General features: G+C 46.0%; 1 protein-coding gene across 6 annotated transcripts in view; it reads left to right on the top strand.

The window, feature by feature from the left end:
• SYNRG (synergin gamma) overlaps positions 1-22,730 on the top strand; it is a 60,171-nt gene that overhangs the window by 14,741 nt on the left and 22,700 nt on the right. For all 6 annotated transcript variants that reach the window (XM_083587408.1, XM_083587413.1, XM_083587412.1 and 3 more), the window contains 7 exons: positions 953-1,030; positions 2,379-2,575; positions 3,586-3,834; positions 9,289-9,425; positions 13,111-13,229; positions 14,750-14,812; positions 20,553-21,476. In XM_083587408.1, coding sequence (XP_083443534.1) covers positions 953-1,030; positions 2,379-2,575; positions 3,586-3,834; positions 9,289-9,425; positions 13,111-13,229; positions 14,750-14,812; positions 20,553-21,476 — 1,767 coding nt within the window. The remainder of the gene's footprint in view (positions 1-952; positions 1,031-2,378; positions 2,576-3,585; positions 3,835-9,288; positions 9,426-13,110; positions 13,230-14,749; positions 14,813-20,552; positions 21,477-22,730) is intronic.

Here is a 22,730-nt window from a genome sequence, read left to right as displayed (position 1 = left end):
GCTTCTCCGTTTAGTTCTCTGCTCACCGCCTGGATTGCTGTTCAGGTGGCGTCTCTCCTAACAGCAGTGATAGCACTTAACAGCCTCTGCAAATTACGAAGGGTTTTGCCCGCTTAAAGAACAGGCATAAAACGAAGTCTGGAGTGCTGTGGAATGAGCTTGAGATGGACTCTATGGCCATCGCTCTTTGCAGATGCTAGATTCCACCACCACCACAATGATGGCTGTACAGGTGCTTGCTGCCAGCATCACTCAAGCAGCCTCTTCAGTTCCATTTGATTCCCAAGGAGAGGCGTTTGCAGAAGTTGGCACTCTGCAGCTGCAGGAGTGGAGGCTCTGAGGGCCGGGTGTGTGTTTTGACTTCTCCGGCCAGGACATTACCCCTCCACTCCTCTTCAGGAGAAATCTTAGTACGGCTAAGGAAAGCTATTGCTCTTACTATGGCGATTTGTTGAAATAGAAAACCCCCGCCCAGTTGCCATGGAGGCTTATGCAAAAGGGCAAATGGGACTCTGTCCCACCAACCTCAGACAGCCCCCGTCTTCCTGCCTTCTTACTTACAACATGTCAGAGGATGCCATTGGCTCTATCTCTGCCTGTCATTGGCCTCAGTTCAGAAGGCTGGTCTCCTTGCTAGCGCTCAGCTGGTCCTTGGTCCCACCAGCGCTCAGCTGAATTGCATTTATTTTTTAAAATTCCAGCAGTCCTAGAAATGCTTCCCAAGAGCTCTGTGTAGAAAGGCTCTGTTGCATATACAGAGTGTTTAAAGCTTGATTTGTGTACAGAAGGAAAGTCTCTTCCCTCATTTCTTTGAGCGTGCCATTTTATTCCGGACTGCTTGCAAGAGAGGCGATTCCTCCTTTGAAATAAGATGACGGAAGTGTTCCAGATGAGTCATTTCGCTGCAGATATTTCCTAAATATAGTTTTCCTTTCGTGTGTGTGCCTTTTAGGTGTCGGAGTCTTCCCTTCCCAGGATCCAATCCAGCAACTGATGCCTCCCTGGATTTACAATGATAATTTAGTTCCAGGTAATATTAATGGCAATGATGAAACTGAGCAGGAATAGCCTTTGAAGGTATTAGAAAAGGTGATGCAAGCTCACCTCCCATTCTGGATGCCTTGTAATTAAACCAGCTTATTTCTTAAGATGATTTGCCCTTTCTGCAGGTGAGGGGACTGGTATATAGACACTCTGCTAAGTGCTTCGTAGGCAACACTAGATTTTAAACTGGGCTTGCTAAGGGCGTCTCACTTTTATTTTATTTATTGAATTTTTATACCACCCTTCTCCCAACCTTCTTGATGCTCTGGGAGCATCAAAATGTTAAAACACTACCATTTAAAGTAGGAACATAGCTAATACATGTAAAAAGAGCCAGTGTGGTGCAGTGGTTAAGAGTGGTAGACTCGTAATCTGGTGAATTGGGTTCGCTTCCCTGCTCCTCCACATGCAGCTGCTGGGTGACCTTGGGCTAGTCACACTTCTCTGAAGTTTCTCAGCCCCACTCACCTCACAGAGTGTTTGTTGTGGGGGAGGAAGGGAAATGAGATTGTTAGCTGCTTTGAGACTCCTTCGGGTAGTGATAAAGCGGGGTATCAAACCCAAACTCTTCTACTACTACTACTACTACTACTACTACTACTACTACTACTAAAAACCTTCTGAAAACATTTAGAACAGGGTGGATAAGCTTCATTCAGGTGGTCTGTTCTCTCCTGCTGCCCACCCTGCCATTTTATTCTCACAACAATTCTGTGAAGTAGTTAAGGCTGGTCCAAGGGGTCACGGTGGGCTTTTGTGGCTGAGTAGAGATTTGAACCCAGGTTTCAGCCTGACACTCTAACTGCTAGGCCACACGAAACCACACATGTCGCAGAATTGTTCTGCCCGGACACTGAGGTCCAGCACCACGGGCCTTCTGGCGGTTCCCTCACTGCGAGAAGCTAAGCTACAGGGAACCAGGCAGAGGGCCTTCTCGGTAGCGGCACCCGCCCTGTGGAACACCCTCCCATCAGATGTCAAAGAGATAAACAACTACCTGGCATTTAGAAGACATCTGAAGGCAGCCCTGTTTAGGGAAGTTTTTAATGTGTGACATTTTAATGTATTTTTAATCTTTGTTGGAAGCCACCCAGAGTGGTTGGGGAAACCCAGCCAGATGGGTGGGGTACAAATAATAAATTATTATTATAATTCCATGTAGAACACTGTTTGCTGTCCAGCTTCACAGTGGAGCTGGAGGGTTGGCATTTGCTGGTGTCTAAGTCCAAGTTCATCTTGTCTCTAATTTGGGTTCTTACGTGTTGGCAACTCCTGATTATGCGAAGTCCAATGGTCGCTCTTTTTTTTTTTTTTGCTGGCTTTTTTCTTTGCAGATCTGTACAAGAAAATTCTAGAAACCACTATGACGCCCACTGGAATAGACACTGGCAAACTTTATCCCATCCTGATGTCATCTGGACTTCCCAGGGAGACGCTTGGGCAAATATGGGCCTTGGCCAACCGCACCACTCCTGGGAAGCTTACGAAAGAAGAGCTGTATACCGTTCTGGCGATGATAGCCGTCACTCAGGTAGGAGCAACTAAACAGTGGGAGGCAAAGCTGGGGGAAGGTCAGCTCACATCTTTTGAGCGGGTTCTGTGCACCTCTTATTAGAAAAGCAGGAAAGGACGTGCTGTGGTACAGGGCTTGTAGCGATCCTGCATCCAAGAAACTGGCCAGATTCTGCACCCCCTTTGCTACAGTGATGTGCCAGTCTCCAAATGGCTTGCTGCACCCCCAGGCATTGGTGGAAAATAACACCAAGTCCCTGTATCATTTCAGTGGAGTTGGAGAAATCATTTGAGCAGCAGTGGTCACATACATAAATAATTTTTTATATTGTCTAGGTAACTCTAATCCCATAATTTCCCCCCCCCCCCTCAAAAGCCACTGGTTTCTTAATTGAGGTTATCTCAAACATTTTTTTTTTCAATTCATTACATATCATCTCTCAGTAGGCTTTTACCTTATTACAAGTCCACCACACATGGGGGAAAATACCTCCCTTATCTTTACATTTCCAACAAATACTTGATTCCCATTTATACATTTTTGCTACTTTTGCTATAAATCATTTTCACAAATTTCCCCCTGAAACCATAACTTGATGTAAACTTTAATTCTCTCTTCCACAACCGCTCCCATGCCGACATTTCAATATTGTGACCAATATCCGTTGCTCACTGTGTTATTGAAGATACTACTTGTTCATCTTTTGCTTCCCATTCTAATACAGTGGTACCTCAGGTTAAGAACTTAATTCGTTCTGGAAGTCCGTTCTTAACCTGAAACTGTTCTTAACCTGAAGCACCACTTTAGCTAATGGGTCTCCTGCTGCCGCTGCGCCGCTGGAGCACGATTTCTGTTCTCATCCTGAAGCAAAGTTCTTAACCCGAGGTAATATATCTGGGTTAGTGGAGTCTCTAACCTGAAGCATATGTAACCTGAAGCGTATGTAACCCGAGGTACCACTACAGCGCCTTATAAAAACAGTGCCGCTGTCTATTAATGCTTCCCCTGCCCCCTCTTTTCACTTACAGAGAGGCCTTCCGGCTATGAGCCCCGACGGTTTGAACCAGTTCCCCTCTGCCCCGCTCCCTACACTGAGTGGGCTCCCGATGGCAATTCCTGTCACAGTGAGCCAGCAGCCGATGATGCCTCCGGGGCCTCCCGTCTCCATGCCTCTTAGTATGGCGCCCGCCGTGGTGGGGATCAACATGGCTGCACCAGTGGCGGGACCTTCAGCGCCGGCGCCCAGCGGGTTCATGCCGCCTTACCCTCCAAGCCAGGTCAGTGCCGCGTATGCCATGCAATAAGCGAGAATCCTTCTTGAAGTGGATTTAAGCAAGAACTTGTCCTTTCCAGCCAATATTTAAGCAACAGAGCGTGAACATGTCTCTTTCTTTTAATCTTCATCTAAGATGGCGGCGCGTGTAGATGCAGCGGCTGGTTGCTCCTTAACTCAGAATTTGGCTTTTTTGTCCTGCCAAAATAGACTTGTTTATAGTCGGCAGGACATGTTATCTATTCGGCTACGGAATAGGAAGATTTTTTGACTTCAAAGAACTGGGGAGTAAAGAGACACAGGAGAGACCGTAAACAGAAGAGAGGCTGCAGAGGAGGAAGGCGATTAAGGCAATTAAGGCTAAAGACACAACATTATAACTTACCGCTTCCCAGCATTTTCTATGCGAACGTGAGATCTTTGGGGAATAAGCTGGAGGAGTGGAAATTGTGGATAGCAACGGAGAAAACTGTGAGTGAATGCTGTCTTCTGCTGCTTACAGAAACTTGGCTGACACCAATTACTCCTGACTCAGCCATAGAACTAACGGGCTATACAGTGTTCCGCCATGATAGAACAGAGGACTCTGGTAAAAGAAGGGGGGGAGGTTTGTGTGCATACGTGAATAACAGCTGGTGCACAAACCACGCTGTGATAGCTAGCCACTGCTCTCCAACTGTGGAATTTATGACGCTTAAATGCAGACCTATATATATCCCCCGAGAATTTACAGCAGTACTGATAACTATAGTATACATTGCACCTGATGCGAACACCAAAGAGGCAATGGGTCTTCTGCATGATGCCATTAGCAGACAACAAGGCAAGTATCCCGAGGCTGCATTTCTTGTATGCGGGGATTTCAACCAGGCGGATTTGAAAGTGGTTCTACCTAAATTCTATCAACACATAAAGTGTGCAACCAGGGGAGAAAAGACTCTGGACAGGCTGTATACAAATGTCAAACAGGCCTATAAGGCTGAACCATTGGCACATCTAGGCCAATCTGATCATGTGTCCCTGCTCCTGACTCCTGAATATATTCCATTGAGGAAACGGACTCCAGCTATAAAGAGGGATATTACAATATGGCCAGCTGAAGCATCCCAACAACTACAAGACTGTTTTCATGACACCGATTGGGAGGTATTCGCCCAACAGGATATAGAGACTCATACTGAGCAAGTGTTGGACTATATCAGGTTCTGCACTGACAATGTAACACAGAGGCGCCGGATAAAGATCTACCCAAACAGGAAGCCCTGGATGACAAGGGAGGTCCAGGGGTTGCTAAAGGCAAGAAATACTGCTTTCAGAAGTGGAAATAAGTCGCTGTACAGCTTAGCTAGAGCGGATCTAAAGAGAGGTATCCGTGTAGCAAAGGAGGCGTATAGACAGCGGCTGGAGAATCACCTACAAAGTAACAACACCAGGCAGGTGTGGCAAGGTGTACAAGAATTAACAGGGTATAAATCCAAGGATTCCCTGGCAGAGGAGGGAGGGGCATCCCTCGCAGAGGATTTGAATGCCTTTTTTGCCCGTTTTGAAGTAACATCTGCAGCAACACCTGCTGAGGCTTTACCACCACCACCACCACTCCCTGGGAAGGCTTTGCCATCATCACTACCATCACTATCATCAGTACAAAGGAATGTAGCAGTCTCTGTGGAAAAAGAAGAGATGAGGAAGGTGTTGAAGGGAATCAACCCAAGGAAGGCCACAGGGCCAGATGGGGTAGCTGGAAGGGTATTGAGAGACTGTGCAGATCAATTAGCAGGAGTTTTCACTGGGATTTTAAATCGATCCCTAGCCCAGGCTATTGTTCCATCCTGCCTAAAGTCCTCTATTATCGTTCCAATAGCAAAAAAACCTAACCCGGAAGATCTGAATGACTTTCGTCCAGTAGCACTCACACCTATAATCATGAAGTGCTTTGAAAAGCTGGTACGAAATCACGTCATTGCCTGCCTACCAGAGGGACTGGACACATTCCAATTTGCTTATAAAACGAAAAGATCGACAGAGGACGCTGTGGCGATTGCCCTCCATGCCGTCCTTGCACATTTGGAGCAGCGGGGGGGTTATGCCAGACTGCTTTTTTTAGATTTCAGCTCGGCATTTAATACCATTCTACCACAACGTCTGATGTCTAAACTGGAAGATCTGGGGCTTCCGTTATCACTTTGTGGGTGGATACTGGACTTTTTGTCAGACCACTCCCAGAGGGTTCGGTTGGGCCCTTATACCTCTAAAATGCTTAAGACTAACATAGGAACACCACAGGGATGCGTACTCAGTCCGCTCCTTTATATTCTCTACACGTACGATTGTGTCGCTGCTCACCCTAGTAATAAGGTTGTCAAATTTGCAGATGACACAACCGTGATTGGGCTCATCCCTGAAAGGGAGGGTGAAACGGACTATAGAGATGAGGTGGAGCGGCTGACAGAGTGGTGCAGAGCTAACAACTTGCTCATAAATACAAGGAAGACAAAGGAGCTTGTGGTGGACTTCAGGAGACAGAAGAGCAATATCCAGCCACTTTTGATTGATGGGGTCTGTGTGGAGAGGGTAACAACGTTCAGATTTTTGGGTATTGAATTACAAGAGGATCTGTCCTGGAGTGTCAACACAAGGGGGCTTGTGAAGAAGGCGCAGCAGAGACTGTACTTTTTGAGAATTCTAAGGAAAAACCATCTTCCGCAGAAACTGCTGCTTGCCTTCTATCACTGTGCCATTGAGAGCGTGCTCACTTATGGCTTATGTGTGTGGTACGGAAGCTGTACTACCCAGGACAGGATGGGGTTGTGCAGAGTTGTTAAGGCAGCAGAGAGCATTGTTGGCTGCCCACTTTCCACCTTAGAGCAGATTTATGCCACAAGGTGCCATAGGAAGGCACTGGACATAGTAAAAGATCCATCGCATCCTGGTCACTGTCTCTTCGAGCTCCTGCCATCGGGACGGAGATACAGGACGATGAAGACAAGAACGAGCCGTCTTAAGAACAGCTTCTTCTCCAGAGCGATCTCGGCCCTGAATGGGAAGCCTGGACTTTGAAAGTCATCTAATCTTCCTTGCTGTACTATACTGTATTGTTTTAATTAGTATTTTTATGGAGCAGTCAAGTAATTTCGTTGTCCCTGAGAGGGGGCAATGACAATAAAGATATTATTATTATTATTATTATTATTATTATTAATGCTCACTTGCCGTTCTCACATCCTGTTTGTTTGCTTTCATTTTTGAAGTATTTGTGCTTCATTTTTAACCTGCATGCCATTTCTCTGCATGACTGTATGCAAGGCAGCTTAGAATCCATAGAAATTACGGTGTTTTTAGATGGCTTTCATTGTGTTTCAGTGCCTCTTTTCTTTTAAATTTTACTGGGTTGTAGTCAGTGTTGGTCTGACTCAGAGTAGACACATTGAAGTTAAAGGGTACAACGGTAGCTCGGTTCTCAAACGTAATCCATTCCGAAAGACCGTTTGAGTTCCAAAAGGTTCAAAAACCGAGGCACAAAGGGCTGTCTGCAAATTCAATTGAGAAAATTGAAAAAACACACAGCGGAAGCCATTTGACTTCCGAGGTGCGTTCGAAAATGGAAGCATTTACTTCTGGGTTTTTGGCGTTCGGGTTCTGAAATGTTCATCAATGGAGACGTTCAAGAACTGAGGTACCACTGTACTATCGACTTAGATCCTTTCATTTCAAGGGGTCTGTTCTGAGTAAAACTTAGTCGGATACAGCCCTGTGGTGCTTGTTTTTAAATACTGTTGTTTTATTTTTGTTTAATGTTCTAACAATATGTTGTTTGTTTTTTAAAACTTAGATTTATTTATTTTTTAAAGTAAGCAGTTTATAAACGCATTTCAGTAAATGAATTAACAATGTCCGTTAATTTCAATGGGTTTTATGCAGCTATGTTTAACTACAGTTTGCCTCTGCTGTGCATCTGTATGCAGTGCGATAGGATCACCCAGTCACTTTCGATGCAGACATGCAGCAGAATTACTGCTAGCTGGGATAGCTCAGTCAGTAGAGTGCGAGACTCTTAATCTCAGGGCTGTGGGTTCGATCCCCACGCTGGGCAAAAGATTCCTGCATTGCAGGGGGTTGGCCTAGATGACTCTTATGGTCCCTTCGACTCTACGATTCTGTGATTCTGTGCTCCTTGGAAGGACTCTCTGCATGATACATGGGAAAGAGCTGTGCTTTGAACAATGACTTATGCAGAAGCTCTGCAAACACCCTCCTCTGGGAGCCGACGCTTCTTTCTCCTTGCAGACCACTCATGAGCATGGAGGCTTCCTGGATTATTTGCTTCATTAGCCTTGGGTTGAAAGCATGTTGAAATTTTGGCCTGTTTTTTCTTTTGGTCAGTTGTTACGGGTTCTGTGGGTGAAATCCCCAGTTCTTTGCAACATTGTCTTATAAGTACCATGCTTGGACTCATAAATACCGTATTTTTTGCCCCATAGGGCGCACCGGCCCATAGGGCGCACCTAGTTTTTTTTGGGGGGGGAATAAAGAAAAAAAAATACTTCCCTCCCAGGTGCAGGGCTGGGGCGGGGGAAGCCCGAGCTTCCCCCGACCCCAGCCCCCAGAACAGGCTGCTATTCTCAAGCCTAGGGAGCCCGGCTGGAAGTCGTGCCGGGCTCCCACGGCTTGCGGAGAGCTGCCCGAAGCCCAGGGCGCGCTTCTCAGTGCGCCCCAGGCTTCGGCATGCAGGCAGCTCTCCGCAAGCCTTGGGAGACCGGCGGGAACTCCCACGGGCTCCCAAGGCTTGCGGATAGCTTCCTGAAGCCTGGAGAGCGAGAGGGGTCGGTGCGCACCGACCCTTCTTGCTCTCCAGGCTTCAGCGAAAGCCTGCATTTGCCCCATAGGATGCACACACATTTTCCCTTCATTTTTGGAGGGGGAAAAGTGCGTCCTATAGGGCGAAAAATACGGTAAATAGGGCTACTTTATCCAGCCCACAGTTTTAAGGGCTTTGCAAGGGGGGAGTTCAAAGTTGATTTAAGTAGCTTCAAAAGGGAGGGGAGATTTGAAAGTCCACCCGACAGCTCCCAGAGTCTTTTACTGATAAAAGTTGGCAGTTATTTTCATAGGTTGAGCCTTTTTATCAGAGTAATTTGATAATTAGAGCTCCTACTCACACAGCAGAGACTCAGTGGAGACCTGACCCGGCGCCGTCATCTCCCGGAACGCTTCTTTCTCCTGTGCACTATGAAAGCAAATCTTCTGGGGTGTAGGAACAAAGCATGCTTCTGGTTTTAATGGAAGAGAAGGAAAAGTGTGCATCTCTGCTATTGGAAGCCTCCTAGGAACTTTAGGAGTAGCCAATAAATAACAAAATACATAGATAGCATAGTAGTGTTAGTTTTAAAGAATGCAAAGCAGCTAGGTACAAGATTGCTCTCGCCCTGAAAGGGGACTTTATGATTTCATATTAATCTAGGCAGCCAAACAGGATGACGACGACTTCCAAGATTTCCAGGACGCTTCTAAGTCTGGGGGGCTTGATGACACCTTTACAGATTTCCAGGGAGAAACATCTGGATCAAGCAAGGCGAGTGCAGCACAGCAGCAGAGCAGGTAGAGGATTTTTAAAACGTACTTTTACTGTAGGGCTTTTTGCTGGCAAGTGTGTGTATATTTGTGTGTCAAAAACAAACAAAAATAGCTTTTCACATCTTCCCACTTAGAAGACATAGAAACAGGAATATGTCCATAGCTCATTCTAAATCGGATCCAGTTACGTTTTAGGCCAGTCATGTCCAAGCTTTGTAGGAGAGCCACTGGTTAGTTCTCTTGTAAATGGGGAACGATTATAGCTCAGTGATCATGTGATTGGGAGGCAAAAAGTCCCAGGTTCAATCCCAGGTAAGGCCAGGGGAAAAACCCCATTTGAAACCTTGGAGAGCAGGTATAATTCAGAACCGTGATGACTGGAATCTTGCTTCCCGCCCCCCACCCCACCCCAGGGAAGGCCTGTGGCTCAGTAGTAGAGCATCTATTTTGCACTGCCAAGTGTCCCAGGGTCAATCTTTAGCATCTCCAGTTAGGACTGGGAGAGAAACCTGGAGAGCTGCTGCCTGTCAGTGTAGGTGGAGCCATGGTCGGACTTAATATAAGACAGCTCCCTGCTTTCTTCACTGTATCTTGCATTGAAATGAATTCCTGGTCTTACTGCAATAAGTAACAGTAATTACGTTTAACGCAGTATAATGACCTATACCATAAACACAGCAATTATGACTTAGCCATTCCAGCCTTCTTTTTATTGCATATTACTTTTCCTCTTACACTTAGAAGCCGCTATATATAAATATGTAGAATGCATTGCAGCCATTCATCTTTGGCACAGAAAATGTCCTCCCATGACGGTCTAACTGGGGTGTGAGTCAGCAGATATGTAGCTGTGGAAGGGAGAGGTTGTTTTTCCTGGAAAAGCCTCACCTGCGTCTCTGTCCCGTGTGACTGCACCTCCCCTCTGGAGTGGCGTAATTGTTTGCAGTCTAATATGCTGGTCTAATTGTTTGAAAGACTTATTTTTGGAGGGTGGAGGGGTGGGGTGGGGGAAGTCTCCAGCTCTACAGACAGCTGGTGATTAGGCTTGCCATACAGCATCCTGCTAGATACCCGGTGTGAAGTTGCATAAGATTTCCATAAATGTTACCTCTTGCTCTCTTTATTTGTGTAGTCCCTCTCTCTTCCCCCTTCTGCAGGCTCCATGAGCCCCCATTAGCATGCATCTGTGAACTGCTCAGCTTGTAGGCCACTGATAAGGAGATTTATTTGAAAGTGTCTTGCTCCCAGTCCATTTTTTCCAAAAACAAAACAAAACCCCTGTATCTGTGAATCCCACAGAAATCCATATTTTCGATTTGGTGGCGTGGATTTGAGGTTAAACAAAAGCATGAGTTGTTTTAATGTCGAGGATGCTGTTCCGAGCTGTCAGCAGGGAGATAAGATATGTGAGTTGTGTGGTGAAGCTAATCTGGGGTGGCTTTGCTTTTTCCCACCACAACAAAACATAGATTTGCATGGGAGCTGCAGTGTTTGGATGCTTAATCAACTAGATCAGTGTGTATTTAACTGCTTTTTAGCTGTTTCTATTGAATTTTGTACATCACCTTCCACCCTCCCTGTTGAACTTACAGTGCCTACAAAAGAGATTTTTTTTTTTTATTCCAGCAGGCATTTTAATTAAAGTCTGATTTTATAGTTTTGATTGATTTTTATCTATCTATGTTGTGGGTTCTTGTACACCACTTAGAGACAGTTGTCATTAAGCTGTATATAAATTGTTCAAATAAATAAAGATAAGAGAGGAAATGGTGGATTTGTCCAAAATGAGCGGGGGGGTGGTGGATGACAGAGGGAACGGGTGTGTGAGAAAAGGATGCAAGAAGACAGGTTCTGGGTGGGCCAGAAATCTCCTTCCTCTTCCTTTTTGCCAGGATTTTTTGTATGCCCGTCTAATTTCTCTGCCCTCCCTTTTAAACTCAAACGGATGATTTTTGGCTTAAGGTAGGGACTGTCAATCCAGAGCAAAATCTATGTAGGTGGTAAAGGGGTGGGGGGACACCATGCAGCTTGTTACTGATTTTTTCCCCTTCCCTCTCTTACCCTAAAAATATCGTCGGGAAATCTTGCGGCATAAATTTTAGCATTGCGTATATGTGTGTGTGTGGTTTTCTTCACCCTTGAATGGGGGTAGGGAACCTTTTCCAGCCCAAAGGCCACATTGCCTTCAGGACCAGCTTCCTGGGAGGTCACATGCCAGTGGTAGGCAGGGCCAGAGGCAAAAGTGGGAGGGGCAAAGGATGTAAATATTACAGTAGGCTAGTTTAAACACACACCCCCGTTTATCCTCCCTCCAGACCGGTAAGAGGCATTATCGTGGTTCAAGTGTGAAGCGGGGCCAGGGAGAGTTCAGGCCTGGGAGAGTTCTGAGAGCCAGATAGAGAGACCTGGAGAGTCTGAGGTTTCTCCCCCATTGCTGTAGAAGTCGTACCCTGTGCTCTGCCACAAGTGCCCTCTCAGGCTACCAGAAGCTGTTCTTGCATCAAGATCACTCCCAGCCCCTCCTTTGACTCCATTTCCACCCAATTTAAAAACACTACAACGGCTCGAGATTCTACAAAACTCTTTTGCACGAAAGTTACTGGGCCTCCCCAAGGGCTCGGTTGCTGCACAGTTAAGAACAGAACTGGGCCTCCCCTCTATTGTTGCGAGAGCCCACATTAGAATAATTAGTTTTTATTGTAAATTAATCAATGCCCCAGGCTCCCTACTAGCCAGGCAAGCCTTTTTAACTTGTGCTCATAACAACAAATGGTCCAAGGCCATGGAGATTATCACGGCACGCTACTCCCTCCCAGATCTTGACACGCTGTCATCTTGGGACCATCATAATATCCGGGCCTGGATTCTTACAAGAGACGAGGCCATGGACCGGGCTCAGTCCACCACAGCTCGCCTCTCCAAGTGGTTCCCTAAAGTGAAAGTGGTAAGATCACTGGCCAACTACTTGATAGACTTGACGGAGCCCAATTTGAGAAGAGCGTTTACCATGGCCCGTTTCCATTCTATACCCACGGCCTTCTTGCAGGGGATTTACTTTAAGACCCCCATTACGCAGCGTCTATGTCCATGCACAATGAATGAAGTAGAGGACTTCATACATTTCTTTTTCTACTGCCCTATTTATGAGCTAATAAGAACTAAGCTCCTCCTCTTGATCCCGCCCACCATCACATCTAAGGAAGACTGTTTGAAATCGCTTCTTGTGGATGCAAATCCCCAAATTTCATGTGGGGTGGCAATCTTTATAGTGCAGGCTTTGAAACTCAGGGCTACACTGACTGGGTAGTGTGTCCCAGACCTGGACCTGTTTTAATTCTTTGTATTACCTTTTTAACCTAATGTGCCGAGCCTATTTTGGGGCCATTATATGTTTTATATACATCTGCATTTTAGATTCCCGGCGCTGGCAACTAAATTTTTACATTATTGTTTTAGGGTAATTTAAATGTCACAATGCCAGTAATATCGTTTGAATTTTGTTAGGTTGCTTCTCTCTAGCATTTTTGTCTTATCCTGCTATGGCTGTATGCTAATGCAATAAAGGTTTGATGATGATGACTCCATTTCCACCCTAATGCAAAGCTTGAGAACGTCTTCTCTGACAACTGAGCCGGTCTCTGCAGGAGCAAGGCCCTTTGTGCCCAGCCCTCTCCTCACATTTTCCCCTTCCCTTGCTTTTTTTATGCAGCGCCCCTCCGATGCTGATCCCGCTCTCTGGCGCGAAGGTGCCGCCCGCTGTGGATAAGTACGCCGTTTTCAAAGGGATTGCCACCGACAAGGCTACAGAAAGCACAGCTTCGCTTGGAGGTAAAAAAAGCAGCTATCTAATGTATTGGTGCACTCCTCTTTGTTATGACCTTTAATGGGTCGATCACTCGTCTATGAAGAACACTTCTCCTTTCCCCATGGGTGGCCCAAGACATTTTGGTACCCAAGGCGAACAAAAAAATCTAGCCCCTTGCCCCGGTCCCCACCAGGGAAGGAGGGGTGAGTGGATATGTACATCAGGAACAAGGGGGGGGGGGGAGAAAGAGCAACATTGGGGTTTGCTGCGCTTGAGGCAGCCACCTTCCCTGACCTCATGAGTGGGCCGGCCCTGCCTATCCCCATTTACCAGGTTTACCTTTCCCTCCTCATGCACCAGATCCAAGCGTGAAGCTGTCGTGTGTGAGGCTAATATGGAGAGAGTGAGATCCATGTAGGCCACCTTGAGCTCCTTAGAGGAGAGGTGGGATATACGGATAACCTTGGTGTAAATCTGCATCCAGTGTGATGTCGTCATCAAAGTGCTGGACTAGGACCCAGCAGACGAGGGTTCAGATTCCCACTGGGTGACCTTTGGGCCTCTCAGCCTAGCCTACCTCACAGGGTTGTTGTGAGGATGAAATCGGGGGGGGGGGAGCTTTGTACACCACCTTAAGCTCCTTGGAGGAAAGGTAGGCTAGAATTGTAATAAACACTAAGCTTAAGCCCTTGCCCTTGAAATCCTTGATTTCTATGTGCAAGGAATATTGATTGTTGTACGGGGGACACCAAACCTGCACTTGCTGATTGCTATGCACGGATGCAAATGTAGACACGGTGACTAAAATTGAAATAAAAACGCCCTATTGCTTAGCAATGTGATGAAGAACTTAGACTCTGTGCCTGCTGAGTCTTTTCCGGATACTAACTGTTGATGGGCGACTTTAAGGCCCCTCCTGCTCTTCCTCTTTAGAGTTCTTTAAACTAGAACGGACAGCCCTTTGGAGGGAGGATGGAATAACTGGGAATAAGCCGCAACTGAGCACAGTGGGACTCAATTACTTAGGGAGCGGCCTTACATTGAGTCTGGCTCAGTATTGTCTGCCCTGGCTGGCAGCAGCTCTCCAGAGTTTCTGACCTGGGTCTTTCCTAGTCTTACCTGGAGAGGCTGAGCATGGAACAGAAGAGCTTTTGCATGTAAAGCAGATGCTCTGCCACTGAAATATGACTCTTCCGTTGAGATTCCTGAGCAGCGTAATTCCTGCTTCCAACTGCTACTACAAAATGCCTAGGCTGCAAGGTAGGACTGGGAAACAAAGGGGGGAGGGGGAGGCATGTTGATCACCAGGAAAAGTAAAGGAGAAAGCAACTGATTTTTCTCAAGAAGTGCCCAAGAACACATCTCAGAAAGAATTATTTCTTTAGCGGCTGATCTAAAGACAGTCACGCAAACACTTTACGTAACGTGCCAATTTTTAACTTGTGATGAGTGTGTGTGTGTGTGTCTTTTATTCCAGCCTTAATTTAACTATATTGTGACTGAATTTTCCTTTTTTTAAAAAAAATAATTATACCCACAATAGATTATGGAGACAAGTACAGTGCTTTTCGAGTGCTGGAGCAGCAGCCTGAGAGTAAGCCCTTAGGTAAGTGTGCCAGATTTGCAAACCTTGATATCTTTGCCTTGTTGACTCTGTGCTTCTTTTTCAGGTTGTTTAAAGTGTCTCTGTAGGTTTGGCAAATATCCTACCAACACGAATCTCATGGCATTAATACAGTGTATGTAGACATTTATTTAAACCAGGGTTCCCAAAGTGGTGAATATTCACTCCCTCTCTCCCCCCCCCCCCCCCGCATCTCTCTCTCTCTCTCTCTCTCTCTCTCTCTCTCTCTCTCACACACACACACACACACACACACACACATGGTCAATGGGACCTAGAGGTGCAGAGTTCCACTTTTTAAACTTTTTTTTTACAGTGTCTCAATTCTAACACCCCTCTTTCACTCCCCCACAAAGATGCAAAGGCATAAAAGGAAGCTGCCTTTAATATTCCTTGACTTTGTCTCATTTACCTTCCTAAGAAGTTGGGTTGGGGTCAGTGGCAAGCTCATCAAGGGGGTCAGTGGACTCAGAGGTTGGGGGCCACCCTACTTTAAATAATTGAAACAACCTTCCTGCTTGGACTGCAACCTCCATCAATCCCAGCTGTTAGGAAGCGAGTGTAAGTTCTGGCTTAAATGCCTGCTAATATGCAGCTGCTTTTCAAAGCTAGGCATTTCTTTCTCCGCTCTTTCAGGCTGTGGGGAAATGCTGCAATGAGCCTTCTTCCATCTCAGTTTATTGCCATTTTATATAACTGCAGAAAAGTACAGCTTTCTCATAGCTGTTTCCAGGAAAGCTCATTTCCATAAGGTCCCCAAGGGCGGCGTAGTTACATTTTCTGGGAAAGATGCAGTTTCCTGGATCAAAATGGACTAGAGTCCTTTTTTTTAAAGCACCTTTTTCAAAAGACTGGCAAATATGCTATAGCTAATTAACTCAGTGGGCTACAGGCTGTTTCATCAGATGCTGTGTGCATTTCAATAATCTGAGGCCAGGGGAAACGCATCACGAGTCTCAGTTTCTCAATAACTGGACTGTAACGCAAGCTTTCCATCGTCTCAGTGTAACAAGTGAAAATTGGAGGCAACTGCTTTGGAGACTTGGAATGCCATTAACATTTTTAAAACTAAGCAGGACTTCAGCCCTTGTCAGCACCGAGACCGGAGACTTCCTAGGGAGCCTCTCCCTGAAGGAAGTACAGAATATTTTATCTGTGAAGCTGCCTAGCATATCACTCAAAAAGTCGACAGTTGCAAAAATACCTTTATTAAGGTCAACAACAAAAAAAGTCACAAAATCGTGGCATCCTTTTTGAGATCTCCAGCACCCTTAATCAGGTTGGAGCGTTGCACCAAGCAAGGCGTTGGCTCGGCATGAAAAACGTCTGAGCCCGTCCAGTATTTCGGAGAAAGAGAAGTTGGTTTTGAATTGCCCTCTTTTCACTTTTAACCCTTTCACCAGCTTACATTTCTAACGGAAAAGCTTGCAGCCCACCAGTAAGTTGAGTTTTGCTGTACCTTGCCTCGGTTTGGGTTGACGTCAGTTTCACAAAGGTGCTTTTCTCCCCGTCTGGGAAAGCTGGAGTTTGCACCACCTGAAAGAACCAGGTCCGCGTAACAGGAGTTCTGTTTGATGTGACCTCAGTACCTTTTCCCTCAGTAGCGGGTGGTGGAGCAGCATCGGTCACCTCCAAACACCCACATCACTGTTGCATCCTGGGAGGTGCAAGGTTGGTGCAGAGCCAATGTACCGGTTGGAGTTCTGGATTGGCTCTGCTGGAGTGTTTGCACTATACCAGCCTCACCACTCCCTTGCCCCTCCTCTCCATCCTTGTATGCAGTAGTGTCACAGGCAACTGGAAGTCAAGTGACTGTTGCTACCCCATTTTGCCAATCTTTGCCACAGTTTAAACTGGCCTGAAGCGTTGGTTTGCTCTTTCTGTTAACTTATGGCAGCATTTGTGAAACTGACTTAACTGGGTTTTCTGTTTTCATGGTGACGGTGATTTGAAATAAGATAAAGCAAAACCTCTCTCTCTGTGTGTGTGAGTAGATATAGATAGAAGTTTTGCATTGCATTACCTTTCAAGTAATGTAGACATATTTTTACAGCAGCTTCTGTGTAAATATGTCCTGCTGGTGAATGGGTTAATCAAAATTAAGTGAATTCAATGGGGCCAACTATGTCGTCTAGCTCTGTGTAAGGCAGCTCTAGTGTCTTAAGAGAGGGGCTGTAGCTCAGTATCTAGAGCCCCTGCCCTGCATGCAGATTCAGTTCCTGGCATCTCCAAATATAGCTGGGAATATCCTCTGCCTGGAACCCAGGAGAACCACTGCCAGTCCGTGTAAGCAGTACTGAGATAGATGTGGCTACATTCCTAAGCATCCTGTTCTAAGGTAACAACATGTACACAGGTGATAGCTGGAGAAAGTTGAAGTAGGGCAGGGATTTCCAGCATCATCTTCCAGGCCGTCTGTTGTGCCCAAGCATGACCAAGAGCGTATGTGAAAAAGGCTTCAGAAAATATCTCTACAAGAATCCAGACTGCACAAGAGACTGTTTGCTCTTCTTGCTCAGTTCTTGTTCGCACAGGTTCAGCCTTTCTGACTTTGAACATGCCCATTCAGACGCACTCACATTTCTTTGGGTGCCAGAATTTGATGCTCAGCCTCCTGTTAGCATATAAGTTGTGGAATGGGCAGCTACACACCTAGCAAGCAGCAGACCCCTCTGGTCCACATCAGATAAGCCAAAGTGGCTTCCAGCCTATAACTTGGCTCCGTTTCTCCTTGTTGAAGCCCCTCTCCACTCCAAAAAGCCCTCTGTTCCTGTGGTTACCGCAAACATACATAGACACTGCTGCCTCCTGTCCTTATCTGGAGTGGTATCTCCCCCAAACTCCATTTCAGAGATATTTGTGTATCAAGAAACCATCTTCTAATAACTTCCAGAGGGACGAGCATGCTAGTTTGCTGTAGCAAAACCAGCAAGAAGTTTTGTAGGACCTCGGGCAAGCCAATTTACTATGTCTTAAGCTTTTGTAGGTAGGTAAGACGTTTTGTCATTTTCCAACAACTGTCTCCCACTAAGGAACCATCTACTTGCCTTCCTGATTCATTAACGTGGAGCTAGCTTAAAGAAAGGAAGGCTGGCCACCACCAACCTTGGGAACAGCTGTTTAGATAAACAGGGTTTTTAATTCTTTTTTACTATTATTTCCCCAAGAGATAGCATTACATCGCCGACGAAGACAGTACAAAACATTGGCTCTAAATAATTAACTCCAAGCAGAATAAAAAACAATTAAGCAATGCTGGTAAAAAGAAGTACCGTTATTGGGGAAACGGCTTTGAGGGGTTGATATTGATCATTTAAAGTTCATGAGGAAAGTGATGGGCTTAGAAATGGTAGCAATGATGGCACCCCATGAAGTTGCCTGAGGAGGAAATTGATGCATTGAGGCACCCCCAGATGATAACTTAGGGATAGGCAAGTTCGTCCATGTTTGTTTCTCTCAGGTTCTGTTTTTTGCAATCTTAAGTTCAGCTCTCCACGTTTCTGTTTGAGTTTGCACTGTGTGTGCTGCATGTGTTTTCTTTAAGTCCTCATGACAATTCATAGGAATTTTAGTGCAGATTCTAGTGTACAGCTTTGCCTAAAATACACATTTTTGCAAAGCGATCTCCCCATATACAATGCATTTTGTAAGTTAATTTTCACCAGTGTCAGCATTTTTATACACACTTTACCCAACCACTCTTTCACACGTTACTTGGCTGGGTAGGCGCATTGCAAAATTCAGAGCAGTGTGAATTTTGAAAGCTTACCTGCATTTTGAGTCATGTGTTGTTTTGGAGAGTCTAAATGAGGTAGATCTGCCTTTAAGTGAAAACTGAATCGGATTTCTCCCCCACCCCGATAAGAGCTGCCCACCTAACTTGTGAAATCAGGGACACTCGGGGAATGGCATCAGGTGATTGATTGATTGATTGATTGATTGATCAATCAATTTGATTCACTATATAATAAATAAATGAGATGCTTAAATTGAATTTGAAGCTTATCTCACTTTGCCACCAGATGGGCTGTTGCTTCTGAATAGCTAGTGCCTTAAGAGCTATGGGTCCGCTACACTGCCAGGGAGAGGGGTGCATTTCTACCTCAAAGAAAATCTAGTTCTTTGACTTGTATAAATTATGCAAACGAAGGCAATTTGCGTCAGTTCTTACAGCACATAATTACAGTTTTGTTATCTCGACAAGCTGTATTCTTCTTTTATCAAGGCTCATTACAATACTATTGATGGGCTAATACAATTAAGCATGTATAATCACAGCTTTTTAGTTATGTAGAAAGCATTTGTGCCCACCTATGAAACAGTGATAGCAGCTGATTTTCTTCCCCACCCCAAACAAATTACCCAGACTTCTAGGAAACCCCTTCTCAATAACCAAACGACCACAGCACAATTTAGCCGTATCCCACTGGCCGCATACCCATGATAAAAATCTCTGTTTAATAAGTTGAGAGATGCATAGACTTCAGGAACCTGCACAAAGCTGCTTTGCTCTTCACATGTAGATCGAAACAAGCCAGGAAGCTGCAGTTGACCATTATTGCCTGTTACACGTCAATGAGGAAACTATGGTTCATGTCTTCCAAACAAGCCAGGATTTGGAAACCAACTTTAAGTCACAGCTTCAAATTATGGTGGTTTGGAAGCCATCGACCATGGTTTCCTGGTCTGGATGTAACAGGAAACTATAGTTAACTGGGGCTCGCTCGTTTGTTGGTTCATTCATGTGAAGGGAAGAATGAAGTGAGAACAAAACAGCTACACAAAGTGTGTACACACCTTGACTTTCTAAACTGAGAGTTGATCGCATGTGAACATGGCCTGCGTGGGACTGTATTTCTTCTAATTACTTTACATTAGGGGCAGCTAACCTGTGACACCCCCCTCTCGGATATTTGTTGGACTCCAACTAGCTAGCATGACAGTTCAGGGCATCATGTGGGCTACCCATGCATACATCACTTCCTTGGTATTTGAGACAGTAGTTTTGCTCAAAATTTCTCTTGGGGCAGGCTAGTTGTTTTGTTATCATTGTAACCCACTCTGCTCCCCTGTGTGCAGGGGATTTCCACTTGGCAGAGAAGTTCTTTTCAGAAATGGGTGGTCTTTTTGGTGTATTATTCAAAATTGGGGAATAAGTCTGCCTTGCAAAAAAACAGGAAAAACAGATGTGAAAAATTCTTCCTACTGAAAGGCTGTAATGCCTGAATTAAATGCAAATTAAATTAAATGCAGACTATACTTCTGTTCATAATTCCAGCGTATGAAAGAAAGACCCAAGATAAATTAAATTATCCCCAATACAGGAAATCACAGAATACTTCAGGAATGAAAATATATGTGAAAAGAAGAAAATGTATTGATCAAAGATGTCCCATTGGTTTGAATGGTCATCTTCAGTAGAATTCTAAATCTCCCCTGTTGAAATCTATAGGACTTTAAAATGCTTGATTTTGACTGGCTTGTGCTTGCTGCCTGCCAACACACACACACACACACACACACACACACACACACACACTCTCTCTATTTGCCTTGAGCCCTTGGGAAGAACTGAGATGGAAAGTGAACAAAACAAACAAATTACCCGTAAGCCATTTTGAGCATTTGTGCGAATTAATACGTTTATTGCTCAGCTGAGAGAGTCACATATGTCGCTCTCGAGAATCCTACTGACGTTTTCCTCCTTTCCCTTGCTCTTCAGGAGACAGCTTTGCAGAGTTCAAGTCTGCCGGAGCAGATGACGGCTTCACGGATTTCAAAACCGCCGACAGCATCTCGCCGCTAGACCCGCCGATGAAAGACAAACCTTTCCCTCCGCCTTTCCCTTCTCTACCTGCACAGTCGAAGCAGCCGCTGCCGCAAGGAAAGCCTTCTCTGAACCTGGCGGACTTGGATCTGTTTTCCTTGGCCCCTGCCAGCGAGAACAGACCTCTCCCCTTTCCACCCGCCTACAACTCGCCCCAGCAGCCGTCTTTCCCTGCACCACCACCTCCGGCTTCTGCCGCTCCTGCGACTCTGCCGGCACCCGGCAACAGCTCGATCCTGCCTGACGACTTTGCCGACTTCAATCTCTTTGCGGGGTTGTCGAATTGTACCTCGGCCGCCACTCAGGATGAATTTGCAGACTTCATGGCTTTCAATAACAGCGCCGGCTCTTCACTCAAGCAAGAGGCCAGCCCCATTCCTCCCGCTGGCTCCTTGGCCAACACTCTGAAGAGCGGCCAGAGCTCGGCCCCTGCCTCCACCAAATACGACATCTTCAAACAGCTGTCTCTGGACGGCCCTGGCATAGGCTTTGAAGAACTGAAAGACCACACCCCTTCGTCCGTGAAAAGCGAGGACGACTTTGCCGACTTCCACTCGAACAAGTTTTCCTCCAGTTCCGAGAAATCCCTGGTTGACAAACTGGCAGCTTTCAAGCATGCGAAAGAGGACTCTGCTTCGGTCAAGTCTCTGGATCTCCCATCCATCGGGGGCAGCAGCGTGGGCAAGGAAGACTCTGAAGATGCGCTCTCTGTCCAGTTTGACATGAAGCTGGCGGACGTGGGAGGAGACCTTAAGCATGTCATGTCTGATAGCTCTTTGGATTTGCCAACCGTTAGTGGTCAGCATCCACCAGCCGCAGGTGAGGAACTAGTTAGATTGCTCTGGTAACGAAAGGCAATGGAAATGTCTAAAAGTCTTGCTCCCCGAGCTGAATTTCAGTATTACGTGCCGGTCCTCTGAACTTGTGTTCTTTGGCAAGCTGCTAATCTCTTAACCAAGCAGTATTACACATTTTTCTTTGTTGTCGTCCGACGTAATTTTCCAATTTGGATGGTTTGAGGTGGATCCTGTGCCGCGTAGTATTGCCAACACCCTCTTAGCAGCCCCAGTTCCGGGGGGGACGGGACCTCTTGTGTTCATGGCGCCACTCCCTGAGGGCGCCCGAGACAAGACTGCTGCCAACGAGAGGCTGCCTCAATACTCCATAGGTGTTACCTAACTATTTTGCAAGTTAGCCTTTGCCCCCTCCCACTGTGCCAAGGGTTGCTCCTCTTTGGAAAGAGACCCGTCTACTCTTGGAGACCTCATTCATCTCTGAAGATCTGTAAGGTTGCAATGTCAGAGTGAATGTGGCACCTCTCTCAAGAAGTTTGGAGTGCATCTCCAAGGCCCACTGCAGACCTAATACCAGCTCCCTCTTATAAGATGGCGAGTTAGCCTCAAATCCTTCCCCAGTCTTTTTTTCAGGGGGTGGGGGTGGCGAACTCCCTCTTGCTGCCTTAACTACATTGAAGCGATACCTTAGCACTGATGCTCAAGCTATGTGGCATTTCAGTTCAGCTAGGATTTGATACCCACTTGAAGCAGTGGTTACAAGTCCTGATCAAACTGAAGCGCAGGTTAACCTTAACCATGGTTAGCAACATTGGTAAGGTACTGCTAAACCATGGCCGCAAGGTGAGGGAGTCGTACCTTTTTTATTATTATTTTACTCTCAGTTTAAGGCATAACCAGTGTTAGCATCTTCTTCAGGCCCTCTGTCTGTATTGTGAATTTCCGTTCCCAGCCCCTCCACCTGTATTCTTAAATTCTGCCTCATGCAGTCTTTGCACCCTCATAATCTTCGAACAGTATAGCTCCCACGTTGTATTTGCACAAGTTGCCGGGCATGGGCGACCCCTTGGCAGGGGAAGAATAAAAGGCTAATGCAGGACTCTGAACAGTGCTCACAACGGGGAGGCCTCTTTGGCCGGGATTGCTGCTTTACGTTCTGTTTTTGTACACCAAGGTCCGTACTTGGGTCCAAAGATGTCTGTGGCTTTTGTAAGGTCAGAATGCTTTCGCCACAACACATTTTCTTCAGGGCAGAACCACGCTACGCTTTTAAAGCACG

The sequence above is a fragment of the Podarcis filfolensis genome, assembly GCF_964270895.1.
Source record: "Podarcis filfolensis genome assembly, chromosome: 15".
Lineage (NCBI taxonomy): Eukaryota > Metazoa > Chordata > Lepidosauria > Squamata > Lacertidae > Podarcis > Podarcis filfolensis.
Note: the sequence above shows the minus strand (reverse complement) of the source record. Positions and strands in the feature narration are given on the sequence as shown.